Genomic DNA, 17,132 nt, shown 5'->3' with positions numbered 1-17,132 from the left:
ACTTTGCCACAGCCGGGGGGCGATGGGAACAGCTGATGGCTTCACCCCCAGAGCCTGGCTTGGCCCCCTCATCAGCACATCTCACCCCGGCAGCTGCCAAGGCAAAGACTAACATACCAGCGGGGAAAGCAGCTGACTCGCCTCTCTGCCCGAGTTCTTGGAGGAAGGGGAGCGGGAAAACCAGGCGGGTTCGATTCATCTCCTGTACCCCTGTGGGACCCACTCACTCCACGTGCCAAGTGGTGAGGGTCCGTGTCCGCTTTCCTCACCATCACATCCTTAGCCCCTGGCACGTATCCAGGAGGAGGGCAAGGCAAAGAGACCAACTTGGAGACTCACGGGATCGGTGTTTTGGGGACGTCCAGTTCTGAAGGCGCGGTGGTGAACTGAGCTGAAGCAGATAGAAAACCATCCCACTGCAAACACATAAAAATGCTAAATAAAATGTGACATTTTTATAGCACATACATAACTAAACGAGAAAGAAAGGAAAGGAAATTACCAAGATTCATAAATAAAGAAGGAATTCATAGCCAGAGCATTCAGACACTGCCAGTGCCATGGAAATGGAGGAGGCCCAGCAGATACAGGCCTTCAGTCTAGGAGCTGTAATTTTAATGACAGGAGGTATGATCTGGAACACATGAGATGGGAAACTGGAGCTGAGAAGCTTGCAGAAAGCCAGGATTCCGCAAGACTGCCCTTTCCAAGTTCAAGGGGCTAGAAAAACTCCACCAAATGCCCCAGGGAAACTGCAAAGTGGCTATGTTTACCCAAACTGCTGGTGAGCTTTGGGTGGTGTTCTGAGAGAAATCAAAACTCTGAGCCTTCACCACATTGGGTGTGGAAACCAAAATTACAATAAGCAAGGAGTGGAAAATTCCCAAGATGAGAAATGAACATAAAAACTGGGCTCTGATGAGAAAACCCCCTGAAACACCTATCACAAGTAAGACTCTGCTCGACTGGACCTCTTACAATCTGAGGTGCACAGACTCTTGTGGAGGGCATAGTGGTGGAAGGGAAAAACACTGACAATGAGTTCACAGTTCAAAACAGCAAGGCATTAGAAGAGATAATTTATGATAATACAGGTTCGGCACTCTAAGAACTAGAGAAAATAGAATAATCCAAAAGGGATAATAAACTACGCATCCCAAAGTTGCAAAGATATAGAAGAAAACAAAGACACCATAATGGGAGACAGTAAACAGACATGATTTTTAAAGATCTGTCAGGTTTTTAAAAGAACAAAATCGAGCCTCTATCAATGAAAACTCAAAGGCACTGGAACTCGTAAGTCCATAGGTGGTTTATACAGCACTCTACACGCAGCTTCAGAGAATTATGAAGTGGAATTTAGGTTTGGTGACATCACCCAGCATGTAAAGCAGAGTGATGAAGAGAAAGAGATGTTAAAAACAGCATGAGTGAATGACAAGATCCAATCACATATGAAAAAGTTCCAAAGGAGATAAAAGAGAAAATAAAGGCAAGAGAGCAGTTGAAAAGATAACTTTCTATAATTGATTAGATTTGAGAAATACTACAACGGAATACTGTTCAACCATTAAAAAGAATGAAATAAAGCCATTTGCAGCAATATGGTTGGACCTAGAGATTGTCATACTGAGTGAGTTAAGTCAGACAGAGAATAACACATCATATAAGATACCTTACATGTGGAATCTAAACAGAAATGATAGAAATGAATTTATCTACAAACTGGAAACAGACTCACAGACTTAGAGAATGAACTCACGGTAATCATGGGGGAAGGATGGGTGGAAGGGATAGTTAGGGAGTTTGGGATCGACATGTATACACTGCTGTATTTGAAATGGATAACCAACAAGTTCCTGCTGTAGGGCACAGGCAACTCTGCGCTATGTTATGTGGCAGTCTAGATGGGAGGGGAATTTGGGGGAGAATAGATACATGTATATGTGTGCCTGAGTCTCTTTGCTGTCCACCTGAAACTATCACAACATTGTTAATCAACTCTACTCCAAAATCAAATGTTCAAAAGTAAAAAAGATTCAAGAAGCACAGCAAGGCTGGAGAGACATAAGGTAAGTCTATTTATTAAAATATGATAATAAAGCCACGAAACCACAAACAAACAAAGGATACCCTGAAGAGCAACCAGAGAAAAAGGTAAGTTTAGTGCAAAAGAACAATCTTGAAACTAAAGACTTGTCAACAGTGACAGCAGAGGCCAGCACACCCCAGGTAAGACCTGCCAAAGGACAGTAACTGTCAACCTAGGATTCTATATACAGATAAGCTAACATTTAAGAAGAAGAGAAAACAAGCACTTCCCAGCAAACAAACACAGGGAATTTGCTATTCATAGACCTTCAATGCAATACGACTCTGATAAGAGGCAAACTGAATCCAGGAGGCAGAAGAGGTTTGAACGAAGAAGGGTGGAGAAATAACTCCAGAAAGAAAGAAGAGACAGAGCCAAAGCAAAAGCAACGGCCAGTTGTGGATGTGACTGATGATGGAAGTAAAGTCCAATGCTGTAAAGAGCAATACAGCATAGGAACCTGGAATGTTAGGTCCGTGAATCAAGGCAAATTAGAAGTGGTCAAACAGGAGATGGCAAGAGTGAACACTGGCATTTTAGGAATCAGTGAACTAAAATGGACTGGAATGGGTGAATTTAACTCAGATGACCATTATATCTACTACTGTGGGCAAGAATCCCTTAGAAGAAATGGAGTAGCCATCATGGTCAACAAAAGAGTCCAAAATGCAGTACTTGGATGCAATCTCAAAAAGGACAGAATGATCTCTGTTCGTTTCCAAGGCAAACCATTCAATATCACAGTAATCTGAAACTATACCCCAACCAGTCATGCTGAAGAAACTGAAGTTGAATGGTTTTATGAAGACCTACAAGATTTTCTAGAACTAACACACAAAAAAGATGTCCTTTTCATCACAGGGGATGGGAATGTAAAAGTAGGAAGTCAAGAGTAACAGGCAAATTTGGCCTTGGAGTACAGAATGAAGCAGGGCAAAGGCTAATAGAGTTTTGCCAAAAGAATGCACTGGTCATAGCAAAAACCCTCTTCCAACAACACAAGAGAAAACTCTACACATGGACATCATCAGATTGATTATATTCTTTGCAGCCAAAGATGAAGAAGCTCTATACAGTCAACAAAAACAAGGCCAGGAGCTGACTGTGGCTCAGATCATGAACTCCTTATTGCCAAATTCAGACTTAAACTGAAGAAAGTAGGGAAAACCACTAGACAATTCAGGTATGACCTAAATCAAATCCATTACAATTATACAGTGGGAGTGACAAATAGATTTAAGGGACTAGATCTGATAGACAGAGTGCCTGATGAACTATGGATGGAGGTTCGTGACATTGTATAGGAGGCAGGAATCAAGATCATTCCCAAGAAAAAGAAATGCAAAAAGGCAAAATGGTTGACTGACAAGGCCTTAAAAACAGCTGAGAAAAGACAAGAAGCTAAAAGCAAAAGAAAAAATAAAAGGTATACCCATCTGAATGGAGAGTTCCAAAGAATAGCAAGGAGAGATAAGAAAGCCTTCCTCAGTGATCAGTGCAAAGAAATAGAGGAAAACAACAGAATGGGAAAGACTAGAGATCTCTTCAAGAAAATTAGAGATACCAAGGGAACATTTCTTGCAAAGATGAGCACAATAAAGGACAGAAATGGTATGGACCGAACAGAAGCAGAAGATATTAAGAAGAGGTAGCAAGAATATACAGAAGAACTATACAAAAAGGTCTTCATGACCCAAATAACCACAATGGTGTGATCACTCACCTAGAGCCAGACATCCTGGAATGCGAAGTCAAGTGGGGCTTATGAAGCATCACTATGAAAAAATCTAGTGGAGGTGATGGAATTCCAGTTGAGCTATTTCAAATTCTAAAAGGTGATGCTGTGAAAGTGCTGCACTCAATATGCCAGCAAATTTGGAAAACTCTGCAGTGGCCACAGGACTGGAAAATGTCAGTTTTCAATCCAATCCCAAAGAAAGGCAATGCCCAAAAAATGTTTAAACTACTGCACAATTACACTCATCTCACATGCTAGCAAATAATGCTCAAAATTCTCCAAGCCAGGCTTCAGCAGTATGTGAACCATGAACTCCCTGATGTTCAAACTGTATTTAGAAAAGGCGGAGGAACCAGAGATCAAATTGCCAACATCTGCTGAATCATCAAAACACAAGAGAGTTCCAGAAAAACATCTATTTCTGCTTTATTGACTATGCCAAAGCCTTTCACTGTGTGGATCACAACAAACTATGGAAAATTCTTCAAGAGATGGGAATACCAGAACACCTTACCTGCCTCCTGAGAAATCTGAATGCAGGTCAAGAAGCAATAGTTAGAACTGGACATGGAACAACAGACTGGCTCCAAATTGGGAAATGAGTAGGTCAAAGCTGTATACTGTCACCTTGTTTATTTAACTTCTATGCAAAGTACATCATGCAAAATGCCAGGCTGGATGAAGCACAAGCTGGAATCAAGATTGCTGGGAGAAATATCAATAACCTCAGATATGCAGATGACACCACCCTTATGGCAGACAGTGAAGAAGAATTAAAGAGTCTCTTGATGAAACTGAAAGAAGAGAGTGAAAAAGTAGGCTTAAAACTCAACATTGAGAAAGCAAAGATCATGGCATCTGGTCCCATCACTTCATGGCAAATAAATGAGGAAATAATGGAAACAGTGAGAGACTTTTGGGGGGGTGCTCCAAAATCACTGCAGACGGTGATTGCAGCCATGGAATTAACAGACGCTTGCCCCTTGGAAGAAAAGCCATGACCAACCTAGACAGCATATTAAAAAGCAGAGACATTACTTTGCCAACAAAGGTCTGTCTAGTCAAAGCTATGGTTTTTCCTGTAGTCATGTATGGATGTGAGAGTTGGACTGTGAAGAAAGCTGAGTGCCGAAGAATTGATGCTTTTGAACTGTGGTTTGGAGAAGACTCTTGAGAGTCCCTTGGACTGCAAGGAGATCAAACCAGTCCATCCTAAAGGAAATCAGTCCTGAATATTCATTGGAAGGATTGATGCTGAAGCTGAAACTCCAATACTTTGGCCACCTGATGTGAAGAACTTACTCACTGAAAAAATCCTGATACTGGGAAAGATAGAAGGCAGGAGGAGAAGGGAATGAGATGGTTGGATGGCATCACTGACTCAATGGACACGTGTTTGAGCAAGCTCCAGGAGTTGGTGATGGACAGAGAAGGCTGGCATGCTGCAGTTCATGGGGTCACAAAGAGTTGAGCTTGATTGAACAACTGAAATGAACACTGGATAAATCAAAATAAGCCTGCACTACTGAAAACAAAAGCGAAGCCTACCTACCACCACCCCACTATATTTGTCCGATGAGAGATGTGCTTCGAAATGGTAGACTAGGGACTTCCCTGGTGGTCCAGTGGCTGACTCCATGCTACCAATATAAGGAGCTCAGGTTCCATCCCCGGTCAGGGAACTAAATCGCACGTGCCACAACTAAGAGATTGCATGCTTCAGCTGAGAGCTCGCGTGACACAGTTTAAGATTCCACATGAGACTCAATGCAAATACATACCTGAACTAAGGAGTTCACACATCCTGCAACTAAGATCCAGCAGAGCCAAATAAATAAACAAATATTTTTAAATAGTAGACTAAAATACTAGACAACAATAAGAATAAATAGGAGAGACACTGAAAGACATGGAAGCATTCTCAGTTCGTGGAGGTGTTTGGGAGGCAGCTAGAGTCCCCAGCTACCTTTATACTTTGTTACCCGAAGTGCAACATTAAAGGTTTAACACTATTACTAAATTGTGGAAAACATACGTAATCTCTCAATGACTAGAGCTGGAAAGAAGTAGGCGTAAATAATCCTTCAGCAATATCATGCATGCATGTGTGCATGCTAAGTCACTTCAGTTGTCTGACTCTGCAAGCCTATGGACCACAGTCCACCAGGATTCTCTGTCCGTGGGATTCTCCAGACAAGAATACTGAAGCAGGTTGCCATGCCCTCCTCCAGAGGATCTTCCCAGCCCTGGGATCAAACCTGCATCTCATGTCTCCTCCATTGGCAAGTAGGTTCTTTACCTCTAGGGCCACTTGGGACGCTCTCAGCAATATAACAGGACACAGGAAAAAAAGGTGTGGAAAAAATATCAAAATTCAGTAAACTTTTAGTAAGCAGAGAACAAAGTGGAAGAAGAGTTTAAAAACATCAAAGGTCAAAATACACACGAAGGAATGGACCTCGTGAGCTAAGAGGCAGCAATCATAAAGTTTTAAAATCCAGGCATATTTTGTATAAAAAAGACAGATGTTAAATATAATGATATGGAAAATTTGCAACCAAAGAGATAGGAAAAGACATACCAGGAACGTATAAACCCAAAGAGAACTGATGTGGTAATACCTATGAATTGGTACAACAAGTTTAGAGAGCAATGTAGAAATAAAGATCAAGTTAGAAAACTGGCTTACTCTACAACTCAACCATACATCTGCTGTCAATTTTCTAGAATTCACCTACATGTGAAGAGATAAGCATAAATATCCTTGGACCAGGCTTCCCAGTGGCTTAGCAGTAAACAACGTGCCTGCAAATTCAAGAGCCCTAAGAGGCAAGGGTTCAGTTACTGGGTTGGGAAGAAGCTCTGGAGGAGGGAAATGGCAACCCACTCCAGTACTCTTGCCTGGAGAATCCTATGGACAGAGAAGCCTGGCGGGCTACAATCCACAGAGTCACAAAGACTTGGACATGACTGAAGCAACTTAGCACACATGCATCCTTGGACCAGTGCAATATCAAAAAGCAGGGGAAACATATTTATCCATACAGGGGTGTACAGTTCATGGTTTAACCATTCATTTAAAAGGAATCAAGCAAGCACATGTCTCAGTAAGTCTTCAATAGTTCAGTGATTTTTTTTTTTAAGCAAGTTGCCGAAGGCTGTTGTATACAGTAGGGTAGCACTTACATAATATTTAATATAGAAATAATATCAAATATTTATTAAGGATCTGCTGATGCTGCTACTTAGTAGCTCAGTCGTGTCCAACCCTTTTCTACCCCATGGACTATAGCCTGCCAGGCTCCTCTATCCATGGGATTCTCCAGGCAAGAATACTAGAGTGGACTGCTATTTCCTCCTCCAGGGGTCTTTCCAGCCCAGGGATCCAACCTGCATCTCCTGCTTGGCAGGCAGATTCTTTACCACTGAACCACCTGATATAAACATATATATATATGTATAATATTTATATATCTATATCAATTTCAGAGTAGTGGTTGTCTCTTCAGAAAGAGAATGAAGAACTGGATGGTTGGAGAGAATGGGGGATGGTTACAAATAATCTTTAACATTTTACATCTTTAAATTTGAAAAATTCTGAAGCATAATAAAATCTGCTGGACAGGAAGAACATGGGTGTGTAACTTATTCTACATCCTTTTCTCAGCTCTTACGATATTTCACATTTTATGAAAGAATAGATAATGGGGCCCAAATTCTTTTTTCATGACCATATCTCAAATTTTACTGAAACTGGTTGAATAAATGATTTTAGTTTAGACATTCTGGTCAGCTTGCCTTATTTCAGGAATATGTGTGGTCCATCAACCAGAGTGTAGCTGCATTTTAAGATGTAACACAGACTAAGTTCTGATACAGCCTCTCAAGAGCGCCACCAAAACCCCCAGGAATTCAGAAAGCAAACCCAGGTTCTCTGATGACATTCAGGTTCTTGTGAACAGAGACCTCACGAGAAATGCTTCCTCCGATCCTGCTTTTAACCACAAATACAGCAAAACACAAAACAAGGAATCTTTTGGTAAAATGGCAGGCTGTTATTTACCACACCCTGCCAAGACAGGATGTCTGGGTGTATCACAAACAGTCCTAAGAACGGTTCATCTAAAGGGATTGGAGAGATCAATGCTTCCAGGACAGACGGAAGGTCCAGAGTTGGTCCCATGAGGTTGCCCAATTTTTAAGCAGCTGCCTAGAAACTAAGTTCTTAGCGTCAACTTTGCTGTTGTTCACTTGCCAGGTTACATGGACTGGGTGACCCCAGGGACTGCAGCACACCAGGCTTCCGTCTCTCACCATCTCCTGAAGTTTGCCCAAGTCCATGTCCATTGAATCGGTGATGCCATCTAACCATCTCATCCTCTGTCTCCCTCTTCTCCTTCTGCCCTCAGTCTTTCCCAGCATCAAGGTCTTTTCCAATGAGTCGGCTCTTTTCCTCAGGTGGCCAAAGTACTGGAGCGTCAGTTTCAGCATTAGTCCTTCCAATGAGTATTTAAGGTTGATTTCCTTTAGCATTGACTGGTTTGATCTCCTTGCTGTCCAAGGAACTCTCAAGAGTCTTCTCTAGCATCACAGCTCGAAAGCATCAGTTCTTTGGCACTCTGCCTTCTTAACGGCCCAGCTCTCACATCCACACATGACTACTGGAAAGACCTATACTGCTTTGACTATATGGACATTTGCCAGCAAAGTGATATCTCTCTCTGCTTTTCAATACACCGTCTAGGTTTGCCATAGCTTTCTTTCCAAGAAGCAAGCGTCTCCTAATTTCATGGCTGCAGTCACCATATGCAGTAATTTTAGAGCCCAGGAAGAGGAAATTTGTCACTGCTTCCATATTTTCCCCTTCTATTTGCCATGAAGTGGTGGGACCAGATGCCATGATCTTAGTTTGTTTTTTTTCTTTTTTTAATGTTGAGTTTTAAGTCAGCTTTTTACTCTCCCCTTTCACCCTCATCAAGAGGTTCTTTAGTTCATCTTCACTTTCTGCCATTAGACTGGTATCATCTGCACATCTGAGGTTGCTGATAATTTCTCCTGGCAATCTTGATTCCAGCTTGTAACTCACCCAGCCCAATGTCACCCTGGGAGGGCATATAAGCTTAAAGGATAAAAAAAAAAAATGTCAATATGATGCTGAATTATTCGGCTTCTCCGTCTCCACAATCAGTTGGAGGCAAAGTTTACTGGACATTATATACAGCCCAAGGAAGCAGGATGAAGAATGCGCTGGGGTGAGTATAAGGATTGAAGCAGCAGCCTGTCGAAAAGCATGATCTTCACGGTGCACATTTCACCTGACAGTTTATGAAGTGCACTGTCATTCTGTTTCAAAGCAAACTACCGTACAGTCTCAGGGCTGCTGCGGCGGCTGCTGCTGCTGCTGCTGCTGCTGCTGCTGCTGCTGCTGCTGCTGCTGCTGCTGCTGCTGCGTCGCTTCAGTCGTGTCCGACTCTGTGCAACCCCATGGACTGCAGCCCACCAGGCTCCGCCATCCCTGGGATTCTCCTGGCAAGAACACTGGAGTGGGGTGCCATTGCCTTCTCCAATCTCAGTGCTAGAGACATTTAATTATTTTCAAGATAGAGTATAAAGATGACAGAACGTGAACAACGCCGAGGCTAAGACCTGGTCCCCATCATGAGACAGCCTGGGGATGGCCCTTAGCAGACACTCAGCCATCAAAGCTGTGGTTTCCTCCTCTGTACGGTGAGGGCAGTAATAGCACCAATGGCAAGATGCTTCCCCAGGGACTGAACGAGACAGTGTATGCAAAAACCTTACAAGAGCTCCCGGCACCAGAGCACTCAATAACAACTGTGGGCTGGTATTAACACTTTGGCATCTTGGCCTGCATGCTCAGTCGGGTCCGACTCTTTGTGACCCCACGGACTGTAGCCTGCCAGGCTCCTCTGTGCATGCGATTATCCTGGCAAGAATCCTGGAATGGGTTCCCATTTCCTCCTCCAGGGGATCTTCCTGATCCAGGGATCAAACCTGTGTCTCCTGCAGCTACTGCACTGGCCGACGGGTTAAAACCTCAGGGTTCACTGCTAAGTCGCTTCAGTCATGTCCAACTCTGCGCGACCCCATAGATTGCAGCCCACCAGGCTCCACTGTCCATGGGATTTTCCAGGCAAGAGTACTGGAGTGGAGCGCCATTGCCTCCTCAGGGTTCACAACACACTAAACAAACACACATAAAGAAACGGCTACTACAAATGCACAGAAACTACTCCCTGAATGTTCTGTATAGATCATATCAACTCCACTTTCTCAAACTCAGAGAGCTAATCATTAGAGGACTGTGTATCCTACAGAGCCGTTTCACACAGCTTTCTGTGGGCACGCAGCCAAGGGGCTAGCCATTTGGTACAGAAGGAACAGGTGAAAGCGTTCCTCACACCTGTCTTTATAAATCAGATACTGCAGGAACAATTCCACTTAAAGAGGCCTCTGGAACGCACTACGATACAGAAACAACAACAAAATTTTTTTTGCAACTGTAACGAGTTCATTACGGCGTCATCTACACCAGGAAGAAATGTGCTTAGCTTCTTTAGATGATGTAGCTGCATTCCTGAAAAAATGTCCTTACAGTTTCCACAGCTGCAACATCTATCTAATTAGGTGCATGTTGACTTTGAGTATTTATAGATTTTTAAAGGAAAGTTTTGAAACATTTAAAAATGAATGTAATTTTTGTTTCCACCAGGAAGGCCTAGAAAGCGCCAAATGACAAGCGAGTTGAGGGGGAAAAGAAAGCACGTCTGTACACAGAGTGCGGTAATACAAGCCTGGGCTGACTTTTAAATGTCCAGGGCGGACTCAGAGGTGTTTATCTGCACTCCCTCCTGAAACCCTAGAAAACAAATAATAATCATAAAAATAATTTAATAAAAAACAGAGTTGGAGAGAAAATAGCAACACATAAGAGAAAGCAACAGGCCTTTAGAAGAGGGGAGACAAGTGATTACGTCCTCAACAGAGGACAGACAGGTGGGAGTCCTGCTTGGAGAAGAGGGAAGCCGTCTAGGAGGTGAGATGAGTGCCAAGAATCTTGGAGAGACTTGGGCATGGGAGGCACTTAGACACCTCTGATGGGCAATACCGTCTAGGCTCAAAGACAGTCCAAGGCAAAGTTAGAGCTGCAGGTCCCTTGCAAAGGCACCACGTAGATGACTGCCCCTCCCATTTCATCAGACAGGAGATGTATTTTCTGGAGGTTCTGAAGCGGAGCAGTTCTGTATGCTAGGACCCAGGTATCGCTAAGAGTGAGGTCTCCTGCTTGGCAGGCTGTTTACCGCTGAGCCACCCAAGAGTGGTACCAAAATTCCTTTCTGGACCAACCTAAGAAAACAGACAGAGTCAGCGATGTATGGAGGCCCCCAACAAAATGTAGGCCCAGCATTTACTAAGCTCTTCTTTGAAGCATACAGAAGTCTCAATCAACTTCTTAGTGTCTCATTGTTAAATATAAACAGACTGCCAAAATATAGACATTTGAAGCAACTCAAAGACTATACCAAATAGGAGGGTGAGAGCTGAGAGCTAACAATGAGAATAAAGTCAGTGACACAATGTTTAAAAAGTAAAAATTAATATAAATTCATAGAAATCTTGCATCCATTATGAAAGAAAAAAAGAATAGAATCTTATTTTTTAAAAAGTAGAACATTGATAGAACAAGAAACATTCCGTAGAAATTAAATATATAGTAGCAGAAATAAATAACTTGAGTAGTGGGGTTGGAAAGTGAAATTAAACAAACTCTCCCAGAAAGCTGAACAAAGTAAAAGAGAGGAAAAATAGAGGAGACAATTAGAGGATGTTTTCAGGAAGTCGGGACATATAGCTAATAGCAGTTTAAGAAAAAAGCATGATAAGAACAGTGAGGAAGAAATAATAAAAGGAAGTATATTGGAACTTTACAGCATGAATTCTCAAGCAGAAAGTATCAGCATAACTACTGATAAGAATTTAGCTAAAGCACATTATCGTGAAATGTAAAAATACTGGGGACTAAGATGACAAAAGCTTTGAGAAAGAAAACAGGCTACATATAAACGATTAACAATCACCAAGCTCTCAACTTCCCAATGGGCACAGTGACAATGAAGAAATGTCTTACAAAATATCGAGGTAATATGATTTCATCTTGAAATTTTATTCCTAAGCTAACAATAAAAGGTGATATATATATTACCACTTTTAATATATATATATGCGCCTCTGCTCAGCTGTGCAGTTGGTCTGACTCTTTGCGACGCCATGGACTGCAGCCCTCCAGGCTCCTCTGTCCATAGGATTTCCCAGGCAAGAACACTGGAGTGGGCTGCCATTTCCTCCTCCAAGGGATCTTCCTGACCCAGGGATCAAACCAGGCTCCAGTGGCTCATGCCTTGGCAGGCGGATTCTTTATCACTGTGCCACCTGGGAAGACACACACGCACACGTGTGCACACGCGTGCGTGTGTGTGTGTGTGTATTGTTGTTGTTTAGTTGCTAAGTTGTGTCCAACTCTTTTGGGACCCCGTGGACAGTAGCCTGCCAGGCTTCTCTGTCCATGGGATTCCCCAGACTAAATATATATATATTTTAGTAACACCAATGTGTACAACTAAAAATAATATTTTTTTCTATCTTCCATGCGGCCAGCATGTGTCACAGTCTAGCCAAGAAAAAAATCTGCTACAAAGGTTTCTGGAAATAGTCTTATCTTCCCAATAAAATAGATTTAGCGACTCTGTTTTTTGCCTCTTCTGCCTTATTGCTGCCTAGAATGCAGATATAATGCCAAAATGTACAGCAGCCATCATGGGAGCATGAGGCACTAGCCAAAAAAGCAAAGGCCAATATGTAAGTGTGGCAGGCCAAGCAAGAGCAACGGCTCAGGTCCCTGATGAGACAGAGATGAAGGGAAATCATAGAACATGGTGTGGCATGATCAGAAGCAATATTTGCTTAGCGGTGCAAACATGAACGTTGTTTGTTCAAATGGTGGCAATATTAGATTGGGAAGTTGGAAAGAAGAGAAGCCCGTGAGGCTGGAGTAGAGATAGCAGAGGGTGGGGGTGGGGGTAGGTAAGAAAGCAGATAACAGGAAAACAGGCAATAGGTTATCCAGAGGTTTGGATTTTCTTAAGAACCATAGAAAGCCACTGGAGAGTTTTAAACAGGAAACCAGCACAATCCAACTCATGATTGAAATAGATGACTTTGGCCGTGGCGCTGGGAAGAGAACTTTGAGCAGGGACAGAAGGAGAAGCCAGCAGATGGGTTAGGAGGTGATGACGCTCGGGATGTGAGCCTCCACAGAGGACATCAAAAGAAGGGAGAAATAGAACCCAAAGCTGGGGAGGGCCTCTTGAAATGGGGGGGGGGCGGTGCGGGTGGACACGGGTAGATGGAAACACACTTTGGAGGTTGGTGGCTTATGGAGGAACAGGCACAGACTCAGGATGACCTACGTGTTTGCATGGCATCTGGAAAAGGCAAGGGGCATTATTACTGAGTTGGGAAGATAGGGGCAGGTGGTGGAGAGTGTCTAGGGTTCTGTTTTGGACCTGTTAAGGCTTGCCCGGTGGCTCAGCTGGAAAGAATCCACCTTCAATGCAGGAGACTTGAAGGAGATGCGGGGTCCATCCCTGGGTCGGGAAGATTCCCTGGGGGAGTAGATAGCAACCCACTCCAGTATACTTGCCTGGAGAATCCCATGGACAGAGGAGCCTGGTGGGCTGCAGTCCATGGGATCTCGAAGGAGTCGGACATGACAGCGACTTAACAACAGCAACAATAAGGGCTGAGATGACCCCGAAGGGCACCACACAGGAGACTGTTCTGGGAGACACAGAAAGAGAAACCCAAAATGTGCCCCGTCTTCAACAAGTAGTAACTCATCCCTCACTCTTGCCAACACAAAGAGACGTCTCATTACACATTTGGGTTTTTAAACAACCTCCATGCTCTGATTTCGTGCACCGACTAATTTAAGACTTGATACTGAGAACCCAAGGATAAACAAGCAGTGAATCCGGGGCTATCTCAGCATGTAAATGTTTCAGCTTAACTGGTTTTCTAGCGATAGTGTTACTCGCTCAGTCATGTCCCACTCTTTGCAACCCCATGTTCTGTAGCACACCAAGCTCCTCTGTCCATGGAATTCTCGAGACAAGAATACTGGAGTTGGCTGCTATTCCCTTCTCCAGAGGATCTTCCCGACCCAGGGATCGAACCTGTGTCTCTTATGCCTCCTGCATTGGCAGACGAGTTCTTTACCACTAGTGCCATCTGGGGAGCCCCTGGACCATTCTAAAGGTTTTGGTTTAATTGGTTTTCTATTCTGAGTCATAGCTATCCTAGGGAAAAACTCTCTCAACCAAAGCTGCAGCCATAAAATAATAAAAGTCCTTCCTCCATGAAATAATTTCCCATTATTAGCTTCACTTAGTAAACATTTTCCTCTTAAAAAAAAAAAAGCATTTATTGTACACGTTCAGTGGACTTCTGTTTATGTGTACAGAGTGTGTGCCAAGGCAAAGACCACCTCAGGCACACTCTGAGATTTTGTTTCAGTTTTTTCAAAAGTTCTTTCTCAATAAATATTCAGAAGGACCAATTTGTACAAAAGTCTTTCAAAACATTTTTGATGACTATTATTTTCACTTGCAGGTCAGAGAGTTATTCAACTAAACAGTCAGCAGTATTTTTTCTTGGCTATCTCATTGCTTCTTCCTTGCTTAGAGCAATCCTTTTATTTAATCATTAATTCCAAATTGGTCTTCATTGGCATGTGGGTTTTAATGAGAGCTGGGTTTTAGCCACATTACGGTAGATGCGGTGGAGGGGGAAGGTAGAGGGTAGCCGTGGCAACGGCAAAACTAAACGTACCCTAAGATGCTAACGGTTCTTGATTGAGGCCAGTTGCTGAAAAAATAAATGCCTGCGGTACAGAACCATAGAAATTTGGAGCCGGAGATGAGGCAAGCCTTTCATCGCTAGGCCGACAGCGCCTCCGGTGGCAGAAAGACGGCGGTGGTGGGGACGGGGACCCGCAGAAACTTGCGAATTTTTAAAAAGGCACCTGCTGTTTGAGTTCTCATCGTGCAAAAAGATCCACAGGTGCCCTACTTTAACGGTAGACAACTGGGGGAAACCTAGATCTTTATAAAACGGCGACAACAGCCACACTTTAGCTTAGCTTGGCGTTAAGTTGTCGCTTTACACAAAGTTGATTTAAGCGACTAGTTGGCAGAGAACGTGAGGGAGCGGCGAGAGACAGAAAGATTCTGCTCAGGTTTGGCCGCCGCGGACCACGGGGGAGCTATCCGGAGTCCGAAAAAAGAGGGAAAGAACATTAAAGAAGTGAGCACGAGAGTCCTTTTTTTTTTTAAGTGGAGAATGCCGTGGAAGGCGGCGGGCACACCTGTAGGCACCGAGGTGGCTCACCTGCGCGGTGACGGCGCGTCCCCCGCGCAGTGGATCCCAGGGGGAGGCAGGGGCGGACAGGGAACCTCAGGGAGAGGTGACCCGGAGTCAGAGATGGGGGTCGGGGGGTATTCATCAGGGACAGGGTGAGAGGACCCGCGCGCATCCTCCGGGGCGACACGTGTAACTGTCAAGGCGGAAAGACACCCTGGCAGATGAGCCCCGGGAGGGGAAGGCGCGCGAGCGGCCCCAAGGCTGTGCCCCCAGGCTCCGCGCGCAGGCGGCTTCGGGGCCCCAAGCCAGGGGTTCCCTCCTCCCCCTGGGAGCTGGCACCTGGGCGGTGGGTTGGGGGTGAGCGGCTGGGGTCCCCTCCGAGCCGGGTGCCCGAATCCTGGCGCTCCGCAGCCGAGTCCCCGCGCGCCGCCATGCGCCCCTGAGTGTACCCCCCCCCCCCGCACCAGAAGGGCGCGCGGAGCCCCGGGAGGACGGGTCCCCAGCCGGCTGGCGGGCGAGCCGCCGCCTGGGCTCGGCCACTTACCTCGGGCCGCGCGCGGCGCCAGCAGAGCCCCGGCCAGGGCGAGCAGGAGGGCGCGGGCGGGGGGCGCGGGCGGCGGGCGCGCTGCCATCTTCGCCGGCCTTCGGTGCAGCGGCAGCTCTCGGGCTGGGCGGCGGGCGCTGCACCATCCCCCGCGGGCGCCTGGCAGGGGCCGGGCGTCGCGACCCGCGGGGACTTCCTGCCGCAGGGAGGCAGCTCCGAACCCCCTCGCGCAGCGCCCGGGCCGCGGAAGAGCTCGTCTAGGCTTTCATTTTTTTAAAAGAAAGTTTTCCCTTGGCGTGTGTGTGTGCGCGCGCGCGTGTGTGTGTGTGCGCGCGCGCGCTGTGCTGGCACGGGCCAAGCCTTGACCGTTGCAATAAATGAGCAAACTGTCCGAGTTGGCCCCGGGACGAGGAAGATCGTTAGGGCAAGGAGGCAGGCCTGTGAAATGGATCCACGGCCCGCAGTCACCGTTCTCCTGACCACGGAACAAATTATCGTCTCCCCCGCCCGCCGGCGGCGTCCCGCGGGTCCTAGAGACCGCTCGGGGTTCCCCCCCCAACCCCCGCCCAGGGTCCCGCCCAGAGCCGGCGCTCGCCCACCCCCGGGGCGGCTCGGGGCAGGGCGCCTCCCGGGCCGCGCGCCCCGGCGGCGGCGGCGGCGGCACAGACGTGGCTCGGTGGCGGCCGGGCGCAGGAGCGCACACACATCCCCGCCCCGGGGTGATGTGGCCGCGGGGCCCCGGGCGCCCGGCTGCCAAGAGCACACGCGGCGGCACGGTCCAGCTTTCCAGTCTGAGGCTGGAAATGATGACTCGGCTGCTCGCTCCAGGCCCGCCGGGAACCAGCGGAACGCGGGTAGCCGGTCTGAAAGGCTGTCCGCCGCTCCCCAGCCGGGCCTGTCCCGTAAGTTCCCAGACGGGGACGTCTCCTGCCGGAGACTGAATTTGGACTTGAAGACACGCGACTTCTGGGCATGCTGCTTTTGAGGCGTTGCTTTAGGTTTTACCATCATAGATTGGCTCACGCTTCTTTTCCAGGGCATGGACCACCCCCCCCCACCCCCCCGCCCAAGAAAAGATGCACAGCAATAGTTCCCGAAGTTTCCTGATGTAAGAAGCGACTGGGTTTGTCTGTCAAAAGTACTGATTCCTGGGTGCCCTCCCACGCCCTTGAAATGAGGCTGTCCAGGCAGGGAGCACCGGGTGTTTGGGAAACAGCAGTGAGATGAAGGAGACTTGCTTCCAGTCTGAGCTCTTGGCAGTCTCCTTCTCTTCTGCCTCCATGACCTCAAAGAGCACAGTATCAGTGTTTATTAAGGCA

General features: G+C 46.1%; 1 protein-coding gene across 2 annotated transcripts in view; it reads right to left on the bottom strand.

The window, feature by feature from the left end:
- ADAM12 (ADAM metallopeptidase domain 12) overlaps positions 1-16,369 on the bottom strand; it is a 394,156-nt gene extending 377,787 nt beyond the window's left edge. For both annotated transcript variants that reach the window (XR_001917324.1, XM_018041560.1), the window contains exon 1: positions 15,814-16,369. Coding sequence is in view for 1 of the 2 variants with exons in the window: in XM_018041560.1 (XP_017897049.1) it covers positions 15,814-15,901 (88 nt within the window). In the remaining variant the exon portion in view is untranslated. The remainder of the gene's footprint in view (positions 1-15,813) is intronic.

The sequence above is a fragment of the Capra hircus genome, chromosome 26, assembly GCF_001704415.2.
Source record: "Capra hircus breed San Clemente chromosome 26, ASM170441v1, whole genome shotgun sequence".
Lineage (NCBI taxonomy): Eukaryota > Metazoa > Chordata > Mammalia > Artiodactyla > Bovidae > Capra > Capra hircus.
The sequence above is the reverse complement of the archived record's forward strand: the minus strand, read 5'-3'. Positions and strand labels throughout refer to the sequence as shown.